Raw genomic sequence first — 17,131 nt, 5'->3', positions numbered from 1 at the left:
GACTTATAGTACAAAACATCTTACCGGACTTATATTGTCATGTAACGCACCAGAAGTGGAGAAAATTTTCGAAAAGTCGATAAACAGTAGTGATGTGAAATAAGAAAACAAATATTTATCGATAAAGTTTTTATTTATAATCAGAATTAAACAATATTATCATGTGCTTTATTAAAACAAGCGAGACAGAATACTTTCTTGCATTCGGCGCACATTAACTTTACTTTTGGCACCTTTTGGTCAGCTTCCCGGCTAGTCATTGTTTATCTTAATTCTTTATAGCAAAGTGTGCATTGTTTTCTTTTTGTAATTTTTTTCTAAAGTGTGGTATTTTTTCTTTTCTGAAGACTTACTGTCATCCAGGGTTGCCAGATGCAATTTTACGATTTCCCCCAAACTGATTTTTATATTTTCCCAAAATTATACGTTTTCAAAAAAATCTCCAATCGCTTTGTTACAGAAAAAAACCGAATATAAAATTTAAACTTTTATTCCATGAAATTAGGTACTTACAGAAATAAATGAGACTGAAGAAGTACTTAATACTATTTAAGATTCACTAAAAATATTAAGTACTTCTTCAGTCTCATTTTCTTCTGTTTGTTGATACACATTTTCAGAATAACCAAAATTTAGCATTTTTTTCGGTTGGTTCAAAGTTTCAAACTTTATGCACCCGTCACGGTTTTCTAAGACACTTCTCACTCTCATATTATTATGGTCTACGGTTTTCGTGAGCATTCTATTTCGGAGCTTATTTTTGACGATATTCATCACTGAAAACGCCCGTTTTACATATAGTTTCGATCACTCGACAGTTAAACAGATACACAACACAGGGTCGCTCGCTCGACCAAAGACAATTTTTTTACGTACTCGACCAAACAAACCAAAACAATTTAAACAAAAAACCCAGCCAGACATGCTAGACACAGACAGTCACAGACAAGACAGAATCAGTCATAGATTTATCACTAACTAGACATTTTTTTAAATGGCTCTGAATTCTTGCATATTTGCCGGGATGTTAATCGAATGAAAAGGACGTTCGTTTCATTTGTTTGTTATGTTTTTTAGAAGTGCTAACCCCAAAAAATCTCCATAGTGCACTCATTTTCCCCAAACATTTCCCCGAAGATACTTTTTCCCCAAATTTTCGCCTAGAGTCAAAATTTTCCCCAGAATTGCGAAAAAAAACCCCAATCTCGTAACGCTGCCGTTATCACAAAGACCGACCTGTAAAGTTCTGTATAACAGATTGAATTAAATCAACTAGTGTTCCTTTTTTATTAGATATATTGTTATGAATTATTCACGCATTAACAACAAAGGTACCGGAAATAATCATAAGTTTTCGGTACCATTTTATCCCTCTTCTCAAAGACGAATAATATGCCGTCATTTGGTCACTGTAATCAACGCCTTTTTTATTTAAGTTATATTATAAAGATACACATTCTAGCTTGTAAATTATCTCACCATTACGTTTTCCAGTGTATTTAACAACTGCAACGTGATTTTTGCACATTGTTATAATCGTAACAGCCCGTTAATCATGCCATTTAATTATTTTAACTCCGTTTTTATTCATTTTACCAATACACTGGCCTCTTTTCAGCTTCGTAGATATTACGTTCCTAGGAAGGCCTCTTCTGTTTATTCTAATTGTTCCACACAGTTCAGTTTTTTTCTTCAATAAATCTTCTGCTAAACTCACAGAGGTATAAAAATTATCAGCTATAACAGTTCTACCACTTCCACCTAAATATTTCATAAGTTTTAGGACAATGTCATGAGCATGTAGCATTTTTCCTGGTCTATCACTTTTACCTGTATAAACAATTACGGACCATGTTTACCCTTCAAGGGTACATAATTTACATAATTTTACTCCGTATTTATGGCTTTTGTTTTTAATATACTGTCGAAATTTCAGTCGTCCTCGCCATGCAATCATAGATTCGTCAACAACTAAATACTGACCGGGTGTTAAAACTTCGATCCTCATAATCATATTCAAAACATCACGAACTTTGCATAATCTGCCCGTCGGGTTAATCTTATCATTACTGAAATACCAACATTGTAACAGCAATAAGAATCTACCTCGCGTCATAAATGATGTATATGTTTTTATAACATGTCTTTTTCGACCAATAATATTACTTAAGCTTGGTAGTTTGAGAACTTCCATTGTCATCAAAACACCCAAAAAAGTGCACATTTCGTCAAAATTGGTATTTTTTGGCCACCTTTTCAGCCTAGGCCTATTTTTGACAGTTTCATTGTAGCAATTGTTAGTATTTGTTTCTTCTACCATTTTATGTATAATATCATCAGTAACAAATAACTTATATATTTGAAATGGCGATATTACATCTGGTGGAATGTTTATCACAGTATTATTTTTAAAATTACCAATATTTGGCATAGAAGAAGTGATATCTACCCATTCGTTATCTTGCGGTGTAATCGACGGACTTTGAATGTATACAGCATTTTCATCATCAACCGTGGAACCTATCTCCGTATCACTTGAAGAACTTTCTGAACTAGATAGCTTATAGCTGTTATCACTATCTGTACTTATGTCACTATAGTTGCTTGGCTCTTGATGAGATATTGCAACCGTCACGCAGTGGTCTGAACTTGTAGTCGGTAATGACAAGTCTATGGCTTGCGAAGTATTAACTTCTTTACCACTTTCTTGAAACGTCCAAAGATTTGAATCTTTGGACGTGACTGTACATATTTTAACCTTACTGTTCTCCAAAGTCTTACTATGTTTATGAAATTGCTTCTTATTTGTCTTTGGTGTAGATAACAATACCTTTATTGACTCTGGAGTCAGGTTGCAATCAATTTTTAATAAATTATTATACGATAAATAACTAAGCGAGCCTGCTTCAGCTCCAGGAAAAGATACATTTTGTAACACTGTATATTTGTTATGAGTAGAAGGACTTTCATAGGTATTTTTTTCTAAATCAATCGTTTTACTTGTTTCTGAGTGGTCAATTGAGGTATGTGGCCCAGATGACGTAGTTTTAGCAGAATGCTAATCCTTATATCTTCTAAAACTTTCATTTTCTTACCAGGAGGAAAGATCTTTTTTGTTCTGCTTGTGCCGTCGGTTCCAATATTATAACCATTATCTTCCACTTTATCGTCAAAAATACGTGCCAATATTTTTCGGGAGCGCTTCATTATTATCAATTCGAGAACGAAACTATTACGTTAGTAAAAGGGCGGGAAATATAACAAGGGTCGACAAACGTCTAATCGCTACTTTAAGTTCTTCTCACTACTGAATACGCCCTCGCCTGCAGTGCGATACCGGACATGCATATACAAGTCCTAGTCGTCCGGTAACGCATGGAATGCGAAATGCAAAAAAAATAAAGGGCAAATATGCCCTGTACCTTTTTTTTTATTGAAATAAGACCGTCTGAAAGTAAGAAGCAATAATGTATATTCAACTCATAGCATATCATGCCTAAAATGACTCCGCACCAGCGCGCAAAACTAGTTTTTTTGACGCCCGCACCAGGGGAGAGTTCATTACCGGCTATTTATGTGTCCGGTGCCGCAGCGAAAGTGTTAATAATAATATCGATGGACGCTTCACAACACGTCAGTCTGGCCCCGTGCTAAGTACCTAAAGGACTTGTGTTACAGACCAGACAACGGAAATATATTTAATACTTTTATACTATACATATATTTAAGATTTTTATTATATCATACACATATTTTATACACATACAGACCCGGGAACATTGAAAACTTTTTGTTCCGAAGGCGGGATTCGAACCCGCGACCACCGGCTCGAGCTACCAATGCGCTCACCACTGAGCCACAGAGGTCGTCAAAGTAATAAGCAATAAAAGTGTTAAACAACTCTTTGCGATGGGTAGATTAAACCATCCATATTTCTCTTACCAAAATTGTTATTACCCATTTTCACCCAGTAAAATGGGTGAAAATGGGTTAAAAGTTAAAACCCTATTGATGATTCATTTACAACGTCATAAACCTGTTTCATTTGTTCTCTATGAGATTGCATATACTGTTGAAGTAAATGAGAAGTTAAGTCGACATCAGTAGGGTCACGTGGATCAGTATGCCCTAATATAAGGTCATAGGGTTTACATTTAGTAAAACTGTGTATGGCGCTGTTATATGCAATTAAAGCGTAAGGCATTAAATTAATTACAGGTTGATCACGCTGTTTTAATTTTAATATGCGGATATGTTCAAGCAAAGTCGAATGAAAACGTTCTATATTACCATTAGCGTTAGGGGAATGAGCCAAAGTTTGATGATGAATTATTTTATGAATTTTACAAAATTCTGAAACATTTGGTTATTAAATTCTGTGCCTTGATCAGTAATTATGGTAAGTGGTAAGCCGTGGTGAGTACTAAATGTTAACAAAGCCTGTATGACACTAAGTGCTGTACCATCTCTAAGTAAGTATGCCTGTCCATATTTCGAAAAAACATCTACAGTGTGTAACAAAAACTAGTGATAATACTTTAGGGTGTGTATATGTTCCTTTTAGAGAGTTCACTGTGAAAGTAGCAGCTCTGAAAGACGAACATTTTTTTTCACTTTTGTATGGGCAAGGGCCCGAGCGTCACAAGTTTCCCCATACAAAAGTGAAAAAAAAATTTGGTCTTTCAGCGCTGCTACTTTCACAGTGAACTCTCTACAAGGAACACGTACACACCCTAATGTATTATCACTTGTTTTTTTACACCCTGTATAAGGGTAACACATTTTTCATTATTGGCTGTAAAGGTGTCCATATGTACAATCTCAAAAGGTTTTGTAGCTGGGGGTACTAAATTAAGCTTAGGTCTAATAGGGTTCCTGTCATACTTAGCTTGACCACATATTGTGCAATCATTTATATATTTTGTAATATGTTCTTTCATTTTAGGCCAGAAGCAACGAGCTGAAAGTGCAAGGTAGCATTCATTTATCCCACGATGATTGGTTTTACCTTCATGATAATTACGAATAATTTTTGTTGTCTAAGATATTCCTTGACGTTTTCTAATTCTATTTTAGCTATAAAAACTTTCATGCGAGAGCTTTTAAATGTTTCCTGTAATATTGGGACTATTTTGTACATACCTAACGGAGGGTTAATAAGTATACCGGTTTTTATTTTAGGGTTTACATATTCTTTAATGGCATTGATTAAATCTGTTTCTAAATTCGATTCTGATAGTTGTATAGATATCCTGGAATGAGTATCGAACGGTTTGGTAACTATTGCACGTTTCTTTACATCACTAACAATATTTAAAACTAACTGACGATGAAATTTATTTAAAGGATCAAAGGATATAGGGATTTTAAGGATTGGATTTTCATTCGAGGTATGTGCGTTCATAGTACTTTCAGAGTCGTCAGCTACAGCTACAGATGCTTTGGATGTATTTCCTACTGAACTTATTTCTTCGTTATAGATTTCCATACGAGATAGAACATCGGTATTTGTGTTCTTTTTGCCGGGCTTATATTGAGTAGTAAAATTAAATTCACTTAATTTTAGTCTCTCACTTAATCTTGTTAATCTAGAATTCGGTTCTTTGAGACTCATAACCCACTGTAAGGGTTTATGATCTGTTAGAATTTTAAATTTTCGGCCTAAAAGATACGGACGAAAGTACTTCGTTGCCCATACTATAGCTAACAATTCTTTTTCAATTGTGCTATAATTTACTTCGCTATCATTCAAAGTACGAGAAGCGTACGCTATTGGTTTGTCGGATCGTATGGGTCCTTGTGAAAGCACTGCACCTATTGCAAAATTAGAAGCGTCAGTTGTCATTAAAAAGTCCTTGTCAAAGTCGGGGTACATTAAAATAGGATCATTAGTTAAAAGTATCTTACATCGTTCGAAACTGTTAACGTAATCTGAGTCTAAAGTAATTTTCTTTCCTTTTTTTAAACATTGAGTTAATGATTATGTGATCTTAGCAAAATCGGGAATGAATTTTCGGTAGTAGCCTACTAAACCCAGGAATTATTTTATGTATTTCTTTAGGTGTTTTAGGAATAGGGAATTTCTGAATTGCTGAAATTTTGTCGGGATTAGGTTTGATTCCTTCCTCAGTTATTAGTTATTACATGTCCTAGATATGCTGTCTCGTGTTTTAAAAATTCTGATTTGTCAAGCTGAATTTTAAAGTTGGATTCACGTAATCTTTGGAAAACTTTTTCTAAATTTATTATATGTTCCTGTAATGAAGTTGAAAAGACTATTATATCGTCGAGATAAACTAAGCAAATTACATTTTGTAGTCCTTTAAGAATATTATCCATAACTCTTTGGAACGTGGAGGGACTATTTTTTAAGCCCATTGGCATTCTTAGGAATTCATATTTGCCGTTTTCTACACTGAAAGCGGTCTTATGTACATCCTCCTCCGACATTTCCACCTGATAGAAACCTGATGCTAAATCTAAGGTTGTGAAATATTGATGTTAGGTATGGGATATTTGTCGTCGATTGTTTTTTCGTTAACCTTGCGAAAGTCAATGACTAATCTCCATTTCTGGAGGCGTCCATTTTTTAGGGACAATCCAAATCGGAGAGCTCCAGGCAGATTCCGATGGTCTAATTATGCCCTGACTTAGCATTTTTGAAATTTGGTCTTTTACCTCATCACGCAAGATATATGGATAACGGTAGCTTTTCGTATGTACGGGGACCTCATCATATGTACGGATTTTATGTTTAATTTTGTTCGTAAAAGACAAAGGTTCTCCTTCAATATAAAAAACATCTGCATATTTACTACAAAGTGCTGTTAAATTGGCTTTTTTTTTCTTCATTTAAATGGTCTGTTCGCAAACGTGAAATAACGTCACTGGCGCGGTTTGAGAATTCTTGTGAAAATTCGGAATTAAAAAAAAAATGCTTCTGTCGGATGATCTAATGAAAAAATTATGTCATTTTTAGTATGATTGGTTATGGCTATATTGTATTTTACTGTAATTAAACATTCACTTATAATGCAATTGCAAATAATTTGTTCTGGTACTAAAACTTCACCATCCGCGGCGTTTATTGGTAATCTAAGAAGTAAAGAGGTTTCACTTGCTTTACGAATGCTATTCCAGTCGTTGGGGATACCGTTGGCATTAATTTGTCGCGCGGCAGCACCAACCACTTTATTCAAAATTCCATTTAAAAGACCCGAATGAATTAATTGATCACCTGCCTGACCATACTTTGCAACTAACTGATCACAAATATTAATAAATCTTACTAAAACATGAGAATTCCCGTCAAATTCAGGAACTAAACGGAGGGCTTTACAGATATCATCTAGGGTAGTCATTTTAAATTCTTCAAATTGTCCTAAATTATCAACTAAAATATCTCAGTTAATTTCATTGATTTCTGAATCGTTAAGTTGTCTTAATCTGTCTATTAATTCTTAAAAGAATCTTTAAAGAAAAATTAATTCTTATTTATATATACTCCTTTATGCCTATAAAATATTTCTACACTGTTCGTTAATTTTCAGGATCGAAAATTTTATAACACGTGCTGAAATAAAAAAAAATCTAAAACTAACACAGGAAATAAAGGAGCAATCACTGAAATAAAGTGTACTCACATAGATCTCGGCATTTCTTGGGAGGTATCGAAGTTTGGATGCTCGGCCACGTTGTTCTTCCTCAATTTCCGGTTCGGCTGAGAACGCCTATCTCCTCCAGAATTTTCCCTAATTTTCTATCCTGGGGGACCCGGGAATCCTAACGACTGCGCCAATTATAGTTAACGCGCCCGAGAGTCCCAAAAAAAACAATTTTCAAAATTACTTTATTGAAAAATCAAAAATTACAAATTAAAATCAAACATTAAAATTACGTTAAGTACAAATGGACTTGCTCAAGGTTAGAGGCTAAGTGAGGTGGAATCCACAGCGGCGTTCAAATTCCGAAGTCAATGCGATGTCAGCAGAATGTTTCCCTGAATGTTATCGATGAGTATGTTGTACGCAGAGGCGACCATAAAATATACCAAAGATTATGTATGGTATAGAGGCGTTATTAACTTGTGGATTTTACTATCTTGAATCTTCTAAGTGTAAGTAATAAGTATCTTCGGATGATAGGCTTGGTGGTATATAACATGTGCGACTTCAGACTTCTCGCCAATTGCAATCTTAAATCCCGGTGTATATTTTGTCGGGTTTCATAATTGTGCTTATACTTATACAATATGTATATGAATTAATCACAGCGCTCTCAAACAAGAACCAAAAAATCCTAAACCAAGATTATTAGACATGCGACCAATGTTATAGGACAGGGGTCACCAAATGGCGGACCGCGGTCCGCATCCGGACCGCCGACCCATTGTGTGCATCTTAGGACTTCAACATCTCCAGAATTTAATGTTAATATCCATAGCTTGCACCAATATTTCACTCCAAACTTCAGAGAGATAATTAGCTACAAAAAAAATGGTTACTTTTCTCATTAATATCTAAAAAATACCTTTGTAATTTCCGTAATTACCTATGTTTCATAATTTTTTTATATGAAATGTGTGGACCGTGAAGGTCATTTCATGTATTAAAACGAACCCCAAGCGAAACTAATTGTTGACCCCTGCTATAGGAGCTGCGGAAGTGATCGAAATGATCTACTCACTATGTGACTGGTGTATTCTGCAATTGCAGATGGGCACATCATGTCCTTTTTTTGTCCGTCCTTTTGGGTTCTCTGGATTATTTCAGTCCCTTAAGGATCTACTGCAGTGGTAATTACATAAACTTCTTTTGTGTCTCTCCATTTTACAACCGCTGAAGGAGGGCAAACGCGGAATGTAAATTCACTTGGTGCGAGTATATTTTCTTTGATCTGTTGTCGCTCTTCCGGAGTTCGAGCTTTTTGAATAGCCAAATTCTGGTAAACACCTTGACGCTGCATCCTAACAGTTGCAATCGCGAAAAGTCTTCTGTTTTTTTTTTTTTATGGCCCCTATCTGGGACCTCTTGTTCCCCCTTCAAAGAGAAGGGACAATTGTTTACATTGTTTTATTTGTTACATTGGTATTTATTTTTTAAGTATTATTTGCTTTTATTTTAAAACTATTCTTTTTCTTACAATTTTTAATAATTTGTGAATTTTCTTCTTTCTACATTAAATATTTTACTTCGTTTAACAATTCCAAGTTGCTCTACTTTTGTGTCTATATAACATTTTTCATCATAGTATTATATTTTTAACAGTTTTGTACTTGTCTATTTTTCTTTTTTACACTTATTTTAACACAATTGTCCTCTTTCTCATTTTAATTTTCTACTTTTCTTACAATATTTTCTTATAATCTATTCTTACATTATGTTTATATTCTAAGTACATTCATTATATTTTTGTAGGTCTTACATTGTTATATTTTCTTAATTTTTCTTACATTCTTTTATTTCTAATTTTATATAGTATTCCAATTTGGCAGTGGTAATTATTTAATATTTATAGCGGCACTTCATTTCCTGCGCACATGCACAATTTCTATGCTTTGAACTTAAGGGGGCAACTAACCCTAAAGTGTCGATTTTGTAATTCATTTTATACTTGAAAATAAGCCCCGAATTGTTTCATTTTCTAAAATTAGATATTACATTATATTTCCGAGAATTCGATCTTAGCAAAAACACGATATCTTTAAATTTTCTCGATAATGCTATGTATGTGCAAAGTTTTTTTTTTACTACATTCAGGGGATGGATATTACATTATTGGTTAATTTAATATCACATTATTAAATTACATCAATAACACTTACACACTGATGACACCAATTACACGCCTATTTGTCGTCAGGGACGTATGCTACTGTTGCACGCGCTATAGCATCCCACTTCTTTCTAGCCGGACACTCCGCACTAAACGCGTGGTGCCCTATCTCGTCCAGCTGTTCCTTCATACAGTTTGTGCAACATGCCTTTACGCCTTCTTTCAGATTATCACACTCAGACTGGTGGTGTGCCCCGCCACAGTGCGCGCATTTCTCCTCGGCAGCGGTACAGAATCGCCTTCCATGCCCATACCCTAAGCATCGCGAGCACTGAATTAGGGGGGACTGGTCGGCGACTCTGACGCGCTGGATGTCTATATATAGATGTCCTGCCTCGGTGAAACGCGCCCACAGCGACGGCGACACAGTTAACACCACGTGCTGAGTGTGATCATCTTTCCCTCTTTTCCTATATTTAACGCTAATCCTATCCTCCCAGGATGTCCCCTACGAGGTGCTTGTTTTGCAACCTGATGGCTTCAATTACGTCGTCATCAGTGTTGCTTTTCAGCACCCCGTACAGCACAACCTGGGGGTCGCTATTCTCCATCGTTTGTGCCTCCAACTTTCCCTTTGCTTTTTCTATTTTCTCTCTAACCCTATCCTCTGTCTTTCTTGTCTTTAAGCCCTATTATTACTTTTCTTCCTTTTCCTTTCCTAATTCTGTCTATTTGTATTCCTTCCTTTTTGGCCTCTACGATTTTTCCTACTTCCTGCACTATTTCTGTTGTTGGCATAAATAATTTATGCCAACAATTTTTTATTATTCCTCCTTGTCTGCTACGATCAGGGAGTGGAGGGTCCTGTGCTTGGGTTCCTGATTTTGGGTTCTCCCGTTGCCCTGGGTGACGCTCGCATAGGTTGGTAGCGTCACACACTCCGGGTCTTTCTCTACTGTGACCTCCCGCTCCCGGACCGCATCATTCAAGGTACTGACCGCCTCGTCTACCTTCTCTGCGACGCTCTCTACAGCCTTTCCTATCTCCTCCTCTATATTTACGTGCATGCTCTCTACGTTGAGCGCTGCTGCGTCTATTAAGTAGTCCCTAACTTCTACAAAATCCTCCATATATTGATTTTTGAAACATTCAAAAACCCTTTCGACCATAAAAAGACAGTTACATTCCTTTCTTATTCCTTTTTTTCTTCTTTCCCTATTCTCTTCCTCTATCATGTTAATTATTTTTCACAATTGTTTCTGGATAGCCGTAAGACTATCTGCTATAGGGGAGAATGAGGTAATGGGGGTCACTTAAGCAAGAATTAGAATACACAAGTTAAATATAACAAAATCTTTATTGCAACCGCCTCATAACAAAATTTACTTAATTAGCTATAATTGGAGATCAATAATTATCACAATAATCATCATTTTTGGAAAATATAAATATATAAAAAAAAAACCGTTTTGACTCCCATTGCCCTGAGGTGCGGGTAATTGAAGTCACCTTGTGGGCAATAAGGATCATAGAAAAATCTAGCACAGATCGCAAATATAGTCCTTGGCAGACTCCCATCCAGTACAATCTGCGTGAGCCCATAAACCACATGAGGTGCACCTGTACCAAACCTCATTATTTCTGCCAAATTCGTTGCAGATTAAGCATACATTTGCTGCGTCGTCAGCATCATCTAGTTCATCATCTTGACACAAATTCTCTGTGTCCACGTCTGATACAGAGGTATCGTTTGATTCCTGAAGAACCTTTCTCTTTACTCTTTCGGTCCCCTTTTCCGGCACTTTCGTCTTCTTTCCTTGGCCCTTGCCCTTGCTCTTAGTTATATTTTTTCCCTTTCCCCTATCTTTATCTTTGGGTGGGCAGACTGTTTTCTTTTTCTTATTTTCTTTTTCTATTAGGCTTTCTTTTATTGGTGTCGATGTTAAAATTGTTGCATGCTGCTTCTTGCAACCTCGTCTCGTATTTTGGGTATTGGTTTTCTCTGGCAACTTAATTAGCTTCGATACAATATCAAGACTAGAGACTGTTAAATCAACTTGACGTGATGTGCTAGGAACTGGTGAATATATTGGGCCAGGTGCTGTTGAAACAATCTCCACTGATGGTTCAGGGGCTGGACAATTGACTGAGCTAGAAGTACTTGGTGGCGTCATTGTTGGTAGAGGTGAATTATCTTGCATTAATGTGCCAGGTACTAAAGAGCTTTCTAAGCCTGGTGCTGGTCTATGAATTTCCATTGATTCATTATCGTCTTGAATGGCCGTAGGTTCTGCTGACTGGAGCAATTCGGCTGGTAGAAAATCTTCTTCACAAAATACATCAGGGTTCATCGGATAAATACCTGTAGCTCTAAATCCTGCCTCACCTTTACTGATGGACGCGACGTTGTTAAATGCCTTCCGCAGTAAGGATGCTACTTCGTAAGGAGTAATTTTCTCGGCTAGGTGACTTTTCATGTATAAGTCGCACTCCTTTTTGTATGCCGCTTTCAGTGGTCCATAAAATGAAACATCTAGAGGTTGCATTTTATGCGAGGTATGAGGAGGTAGAGAAAGCATATGGATGTGGTTGAGTTTACAAAATTCGTAAACAGGCAGCGATATATGGCTGGCATGATTGTCCAATATTAATAGGATTGGTTCTTCAGCAGATGGTTTAGCGTGGTGCTTGAAGTGCGAGAGCCATTCAATAAAAAGCTGCTCATTTATCCAGCCATTATCAGAGCATTTATATAGGGCTCCTGCTGGCCCATCTTTTTCAAAAAGTGGATTCAGTCTTTTTCGGGGGAAAATAAACATGGGTGGGATGAATCCACCGGCAGCGTTCATTGCACACATTATCGTTATATTCTTTCCCATCTCCCAGCTTGTGATTGAACCTACTCTTCTTTGCCCTTTAGCTGCTAGTACTTTTTCAGGGGTTTGGACAGTAGTAATGCCCGTTTCATCACAATTAAAAATGTTTTTGGGGATAAATTTATGCTTTGCCATCAGTTCGTCCAGCAGCTGATAAAATAATTTCACTTCTGTTTTATTAAATGCCGTGATCCGATTTATGCTTGTGGCTTCTGGTTTTCTAACAGATATCTTATTTCGAGCCATAAAAGATGCCAACCAGTCACGACCAGCCATTTTAGAAGACTGATTAAAATTGTGTTTTAAGTTCATTTTTTCAGCGTACTCAAATGCCACTTTTCTTATTTTTATATCTGTGCGTCCATAGAAAATGTTCGCCATCTGCTTAATCAAGTCAGCCAACTGCTTTTCTTGTTCAGCGCTAAACACAGTCAGCCGTCCCAGACGTGGCGCCAAGTTACTTTTTTTATTGAATCTTTTCTGTAGACTTGAGAAAGGAATATTCGAAGCTTTAGCAGCTTTTCGTATAGAAAACCCATCCTCTTCAATAAGTTTCATCGCCTTTTTTAAGTCATCTGAAGACCAGGAAGCCTTTGTAGTGGTTCTAACTCGTACTCTCGGCATCTAAAACCAAAATAACAAAATTTCATTATAGCTTTTGCAATGCGGGAAATCGTAATCACTAGCGGGCAATGGGAGTCACCCGATTCTCATTACCCACAAGTCCGTTATGAAACAAAAACATAAATACGAAATATTATGTTGGAAACACTTGGGATTTAAGTATATAATCATAACACTGAATGTACAAGTAAAGACTTAAAAAAGTAACAGACAAGTAGATCAATAACTATAATACTTACTGTTTATTTTTCGTTGGTGAAAATTTAGATCGGCGAGCCGCAAAAACAAAACACACCTCTCGTTCTCTAGGCCGCCGACGCACTGGCGCGGCGCGCTCGCAGTGACAGCGGGGGCTCGGAGCGGGGCGAGGAAGACCGTTAGCGCGTTTCTATTGGTTATATTTTTGGAGATGAGTGGGTGACCACCATTACCCGCTGACCAATTCCAAATATCTCGGAAACGTGACACTTTAGGATACCAGGTTATATAACATTTATTGTTTATACAAGTGTCCTTTATCCAAATATACCATTTTTATCGTGCTCGGAAAAAATTAAAATGGCCGGCGGCTAGGTATGGCCAGGCTTCATACAAAAATGTTCGAACCCCTTTAGTAACAAATTTTTAGAGCACCCCTTTTCCTTATTAAATCTGTGTTTTTCGGTACTCGGGGGCTTTTAATCATGCTAGATTCACCCTGAACTATTCCATCACCCACCATTTTGAATTTTTACAAAAAACAAGGGCTCACAGTTAAACTGCACTGCTTCTGCACTGCTTGCAGCGGTCGCGTATCTATAAAAAAGGCACGGTATTAATAAAATGCTTGAGGAGATGGTATTTGGAATGATGGAAGCCAGATCTGTACCAAATCTTGTTTTTCGTTGCGAATATAGCCTTTCCTCGTCGTTTCGTTGCGTATATTCTTCTCCAATCGCTGCTTCCTTGGTTGGATATGCGGCTCGAAAACCAGATTGATGGTGATGACTTGCAAAATTTTGACTATCTCTATAGACGAAATGAAACGACTGGTCCAGGCGATGAATTGGCGTATATTGAAAATTATTTCACTTTTCAGTAGTGAAAGGGGTGCGGGGGCGGTGCCACGAAGTTGTCGCGATGAATGCGCGGGGTCCTCCCGCGCCATGTTCACGTTGAGTCGAGTCGATGTGCCGTGTCTCCGTTGGCGCTGCAGTAGCGGTGTTCACAGCCTTGTAGTTGCGCAGGCGCACTTATGGATGGCGCCAACAATCACAATTAAAACATTACCAGCACGTACATTTAAACGTTCTGCCTAATACACTTTTAAGACCTGTAAAATGACGTAGGATTGTTTTTGTTATGGCAAAGTTATGGTAACAAACGACAAACGAATTTTGGCGCAACGGAGTTGCCAGTGTATTTGATAATACATAGAACAAGTAAAATGGATTTCATATAATCAAAATCTACTAATTACTAGGCGTCGTCGGATTATAAGCATAATATGCATATTCGCATATTCTGCAAGTACATAAATTGCATACATAGTATAATGGCAAATAGTGCATATTTTAGTAATTTTTCATTAGTGTCAATTTCAGTCGTATTATGCCTTCGTAATATTCCCTTTATTAAACGTCTGATTGTATTACCAGAGGAGTTCCAGCGGGCAGTGCGCATCTGCACGGGTGTGGGCCAGTCTGCCCACTTGGTAGATACGGTGTTTGCGATTTTCGACGCAGACGGCGACGGTCGACTCAGCTATAAGGAGTTCATAGCCATCATGAAGGATCGCCTGCATAGGGGATTTAAGGTATTCACAACAACCATAATATCCTCTACCCAAAGGTTAATTTCCTGTTTCGATTTAAGAGCTCCCGCACAAAACTGCGAATTCGTATCGTAATTTCATTTTTATTATGAAGATGCAAACTCGCAGTTATATTGTGTGGAAGCCCAAATCACAAATTGCACGAGATCGACTTAGTACCGGGTAATAATTTAGAAATGCAATGACCTACGAATAATAAAAACTGAGGAATCGATACTCCCATACTATTACCGTTTTAAATTTGGTTCCTTTTGATACACATTTAGGAAGTCATATAGTGGAATCAGTTTTTTTGTTCATGTTATTAATATTAAAGCCGAAATTTACGTAATCAAAGACGTTGTCTCAATAGAGAAAAAGAAATTTAGGTTAATCATATGGTTTTATTAAATAGATTAGTTAGAATCGTATTTTTTGTACTAAAAATTGTTGTTTTTTTTCAGTCATACGCTAAGAACGAAGGCTGGGAAGCGTTCAAGACATGTGTAAAGCAGGAAATGAAGAGTGCTGTGTAACTTTAATCTCTAGTCATACTTGTTACTAGTCAACAACATCATTCAGGTTGCGTCCAGAATACCATAATAGGAGCCCAGCGTTGAGGGATCCTATAGTCACGATCGTGTTTGATTTGCATATTTTTTGTAGATATTATTAAGTGCAATTTATTTTTGTGTGCTGACATCGGTAAATTTTCTTCACTGATACCAATTTTTAATTGGATGTATATTTTTTTGTGAAAAAAAGTATTTCTACGAGTTCCGACGATTTTTTAATGCACCAAAATATAGTCACTAGTATAAATTACTATCCCTGGATTTTTTTCCAGTGGAATAAAAATATATGTTTAAGATCTCAAGTATCGAAATTTTATTGAATCAAATTCATATTGTAGTATTTAATAACTTATTTTACACATAAATTGTTAAACACAAATGTAATATACCTGGTACCCATTGTATAAATTAATCGAATAATATACAAGTACGATTTCTATTTTTTCCCTATGCCCCTATCCCTATTATCGAGCGGTTATGGTTAAATATGGCGTCGGACGCCATATTTAACGTTAACCAAAGATTTGACATTTTGCACTGTAGTTATAGTTAAAGTAAGTTGGTGCAACCCACCGTAACTAGAAAAGATATAATTTCATAAAATTATGTACTTATTCTTTTTATTTTGTTACAGGCCTTACAGGCAACATTAACTTAACAAAGTTTTAATTATTTCAATAAGTACCTAATAAATAATTACCTAATTATAGAGCATTCAGTATTTATTTTACATGATATTATATATTATAAATTTTATTAAAATTGATGGTATTTTTTATTCCCACTACAAATGATTTAAGAATTTTTTTGTTCATAAAATGTGGACATCATACAAACATTAAAATGAGGAGATTGTTTTTTTTTATAACAATAATAATTAGGGTCGCCCTGGATATCCTTTGTTTGTCTCATTTACATAATTTTGTCGCGTACCAAGATTACATTTTCATTTAAAGAGGAGCTCGTTAGGACGCTAACTGAAAATGAGTTTTTGGTACAACAAAATAAAATTATAAGGCGACCTACTCCGTATTCACGATCCCTACATTATTATACAATTGTGTCCCGGTACCAGTATCCGATCCTTTAATGTTATAAAATATGGCACTTTTATCGACGAATTGGCTCTTATTTTAACCGACTTCCAAAAGGAGGAGGTTATACGTTCAGCTGTATATATTTTTACCCTACTTCAAAAAGAAGGAAGTTCTATGTTTGGCTGTACGGTATATGTTTTTGCATGTTCAACGATTAGTCCGATTTTCAAAATTCTTTCGTTGTTGTATAGAGTGTTATCCGAATTTGGTACCATATTCACAAAAGTGGTGATTTGATGATGGGATCTGTTGAAATAATATCAAAATATTCTTTAATTTTAGTTACTTTACACTACTTAAAGTGTGTTACACACATTACTGATAATTGTCTGTGAATCGGTTCTGTATTATCTGTGTTCCATGTATCTATGGTCGTAATGACATTGAATAAAT

The 17,131-nt window shown here is 36.2% G+C and overlaps 1 protein-coding gene across 4 annotated transcripts in view; it reads left to right on the top strand.

Moving 5' to 3' along the window:
* The window catches only part of LOC121736006 (calcium uptake protein 3, mitochondrial), a 157,396-nt gene extending 141,232 nt beyond the window's left edge, over positions 1-16,164 (top strand). For all 4 annotated transcript variants that reach the window (XM_042127024.1, XM_042127028.1, XM_042127026.1 and 1 more), the window contains 2 exons: positions 14,912-15,069; positions 15,531-16,164. In XM_042127024.1, coding sequence (XP_041982958.1) covers positions 14,912-15,069; positions 15,531-15,602 — 230 coding nt within the window. In that variant the 3' untranslated portion in view covers positions 15,603-16,164. The remainder of the gene's footprint in view (positions 1-14,911; positions 15,070-15,530) is intronic.
* Positions 16,165-17,131: the final 967 nt, after the last annotated feature.

Source organism: Aricia agestis, chromosome 18 (genome assembly GCF_905147365.1).
Source record: "Aricia agestis chromosome 18, ilAriAges1.1, whole genome shotgun sequence".
NCBI lineage: Eukaryota > Metazoa > Arthropoda > Insecta > Lepidoptera > Lycaenidae > Aricia > Aricia agestis.
The sequence above is the reverse complement of the archived record's forward strand: the minus strand, read 5'-3'. Positions and strand labels throughout refer to the sequence as shown.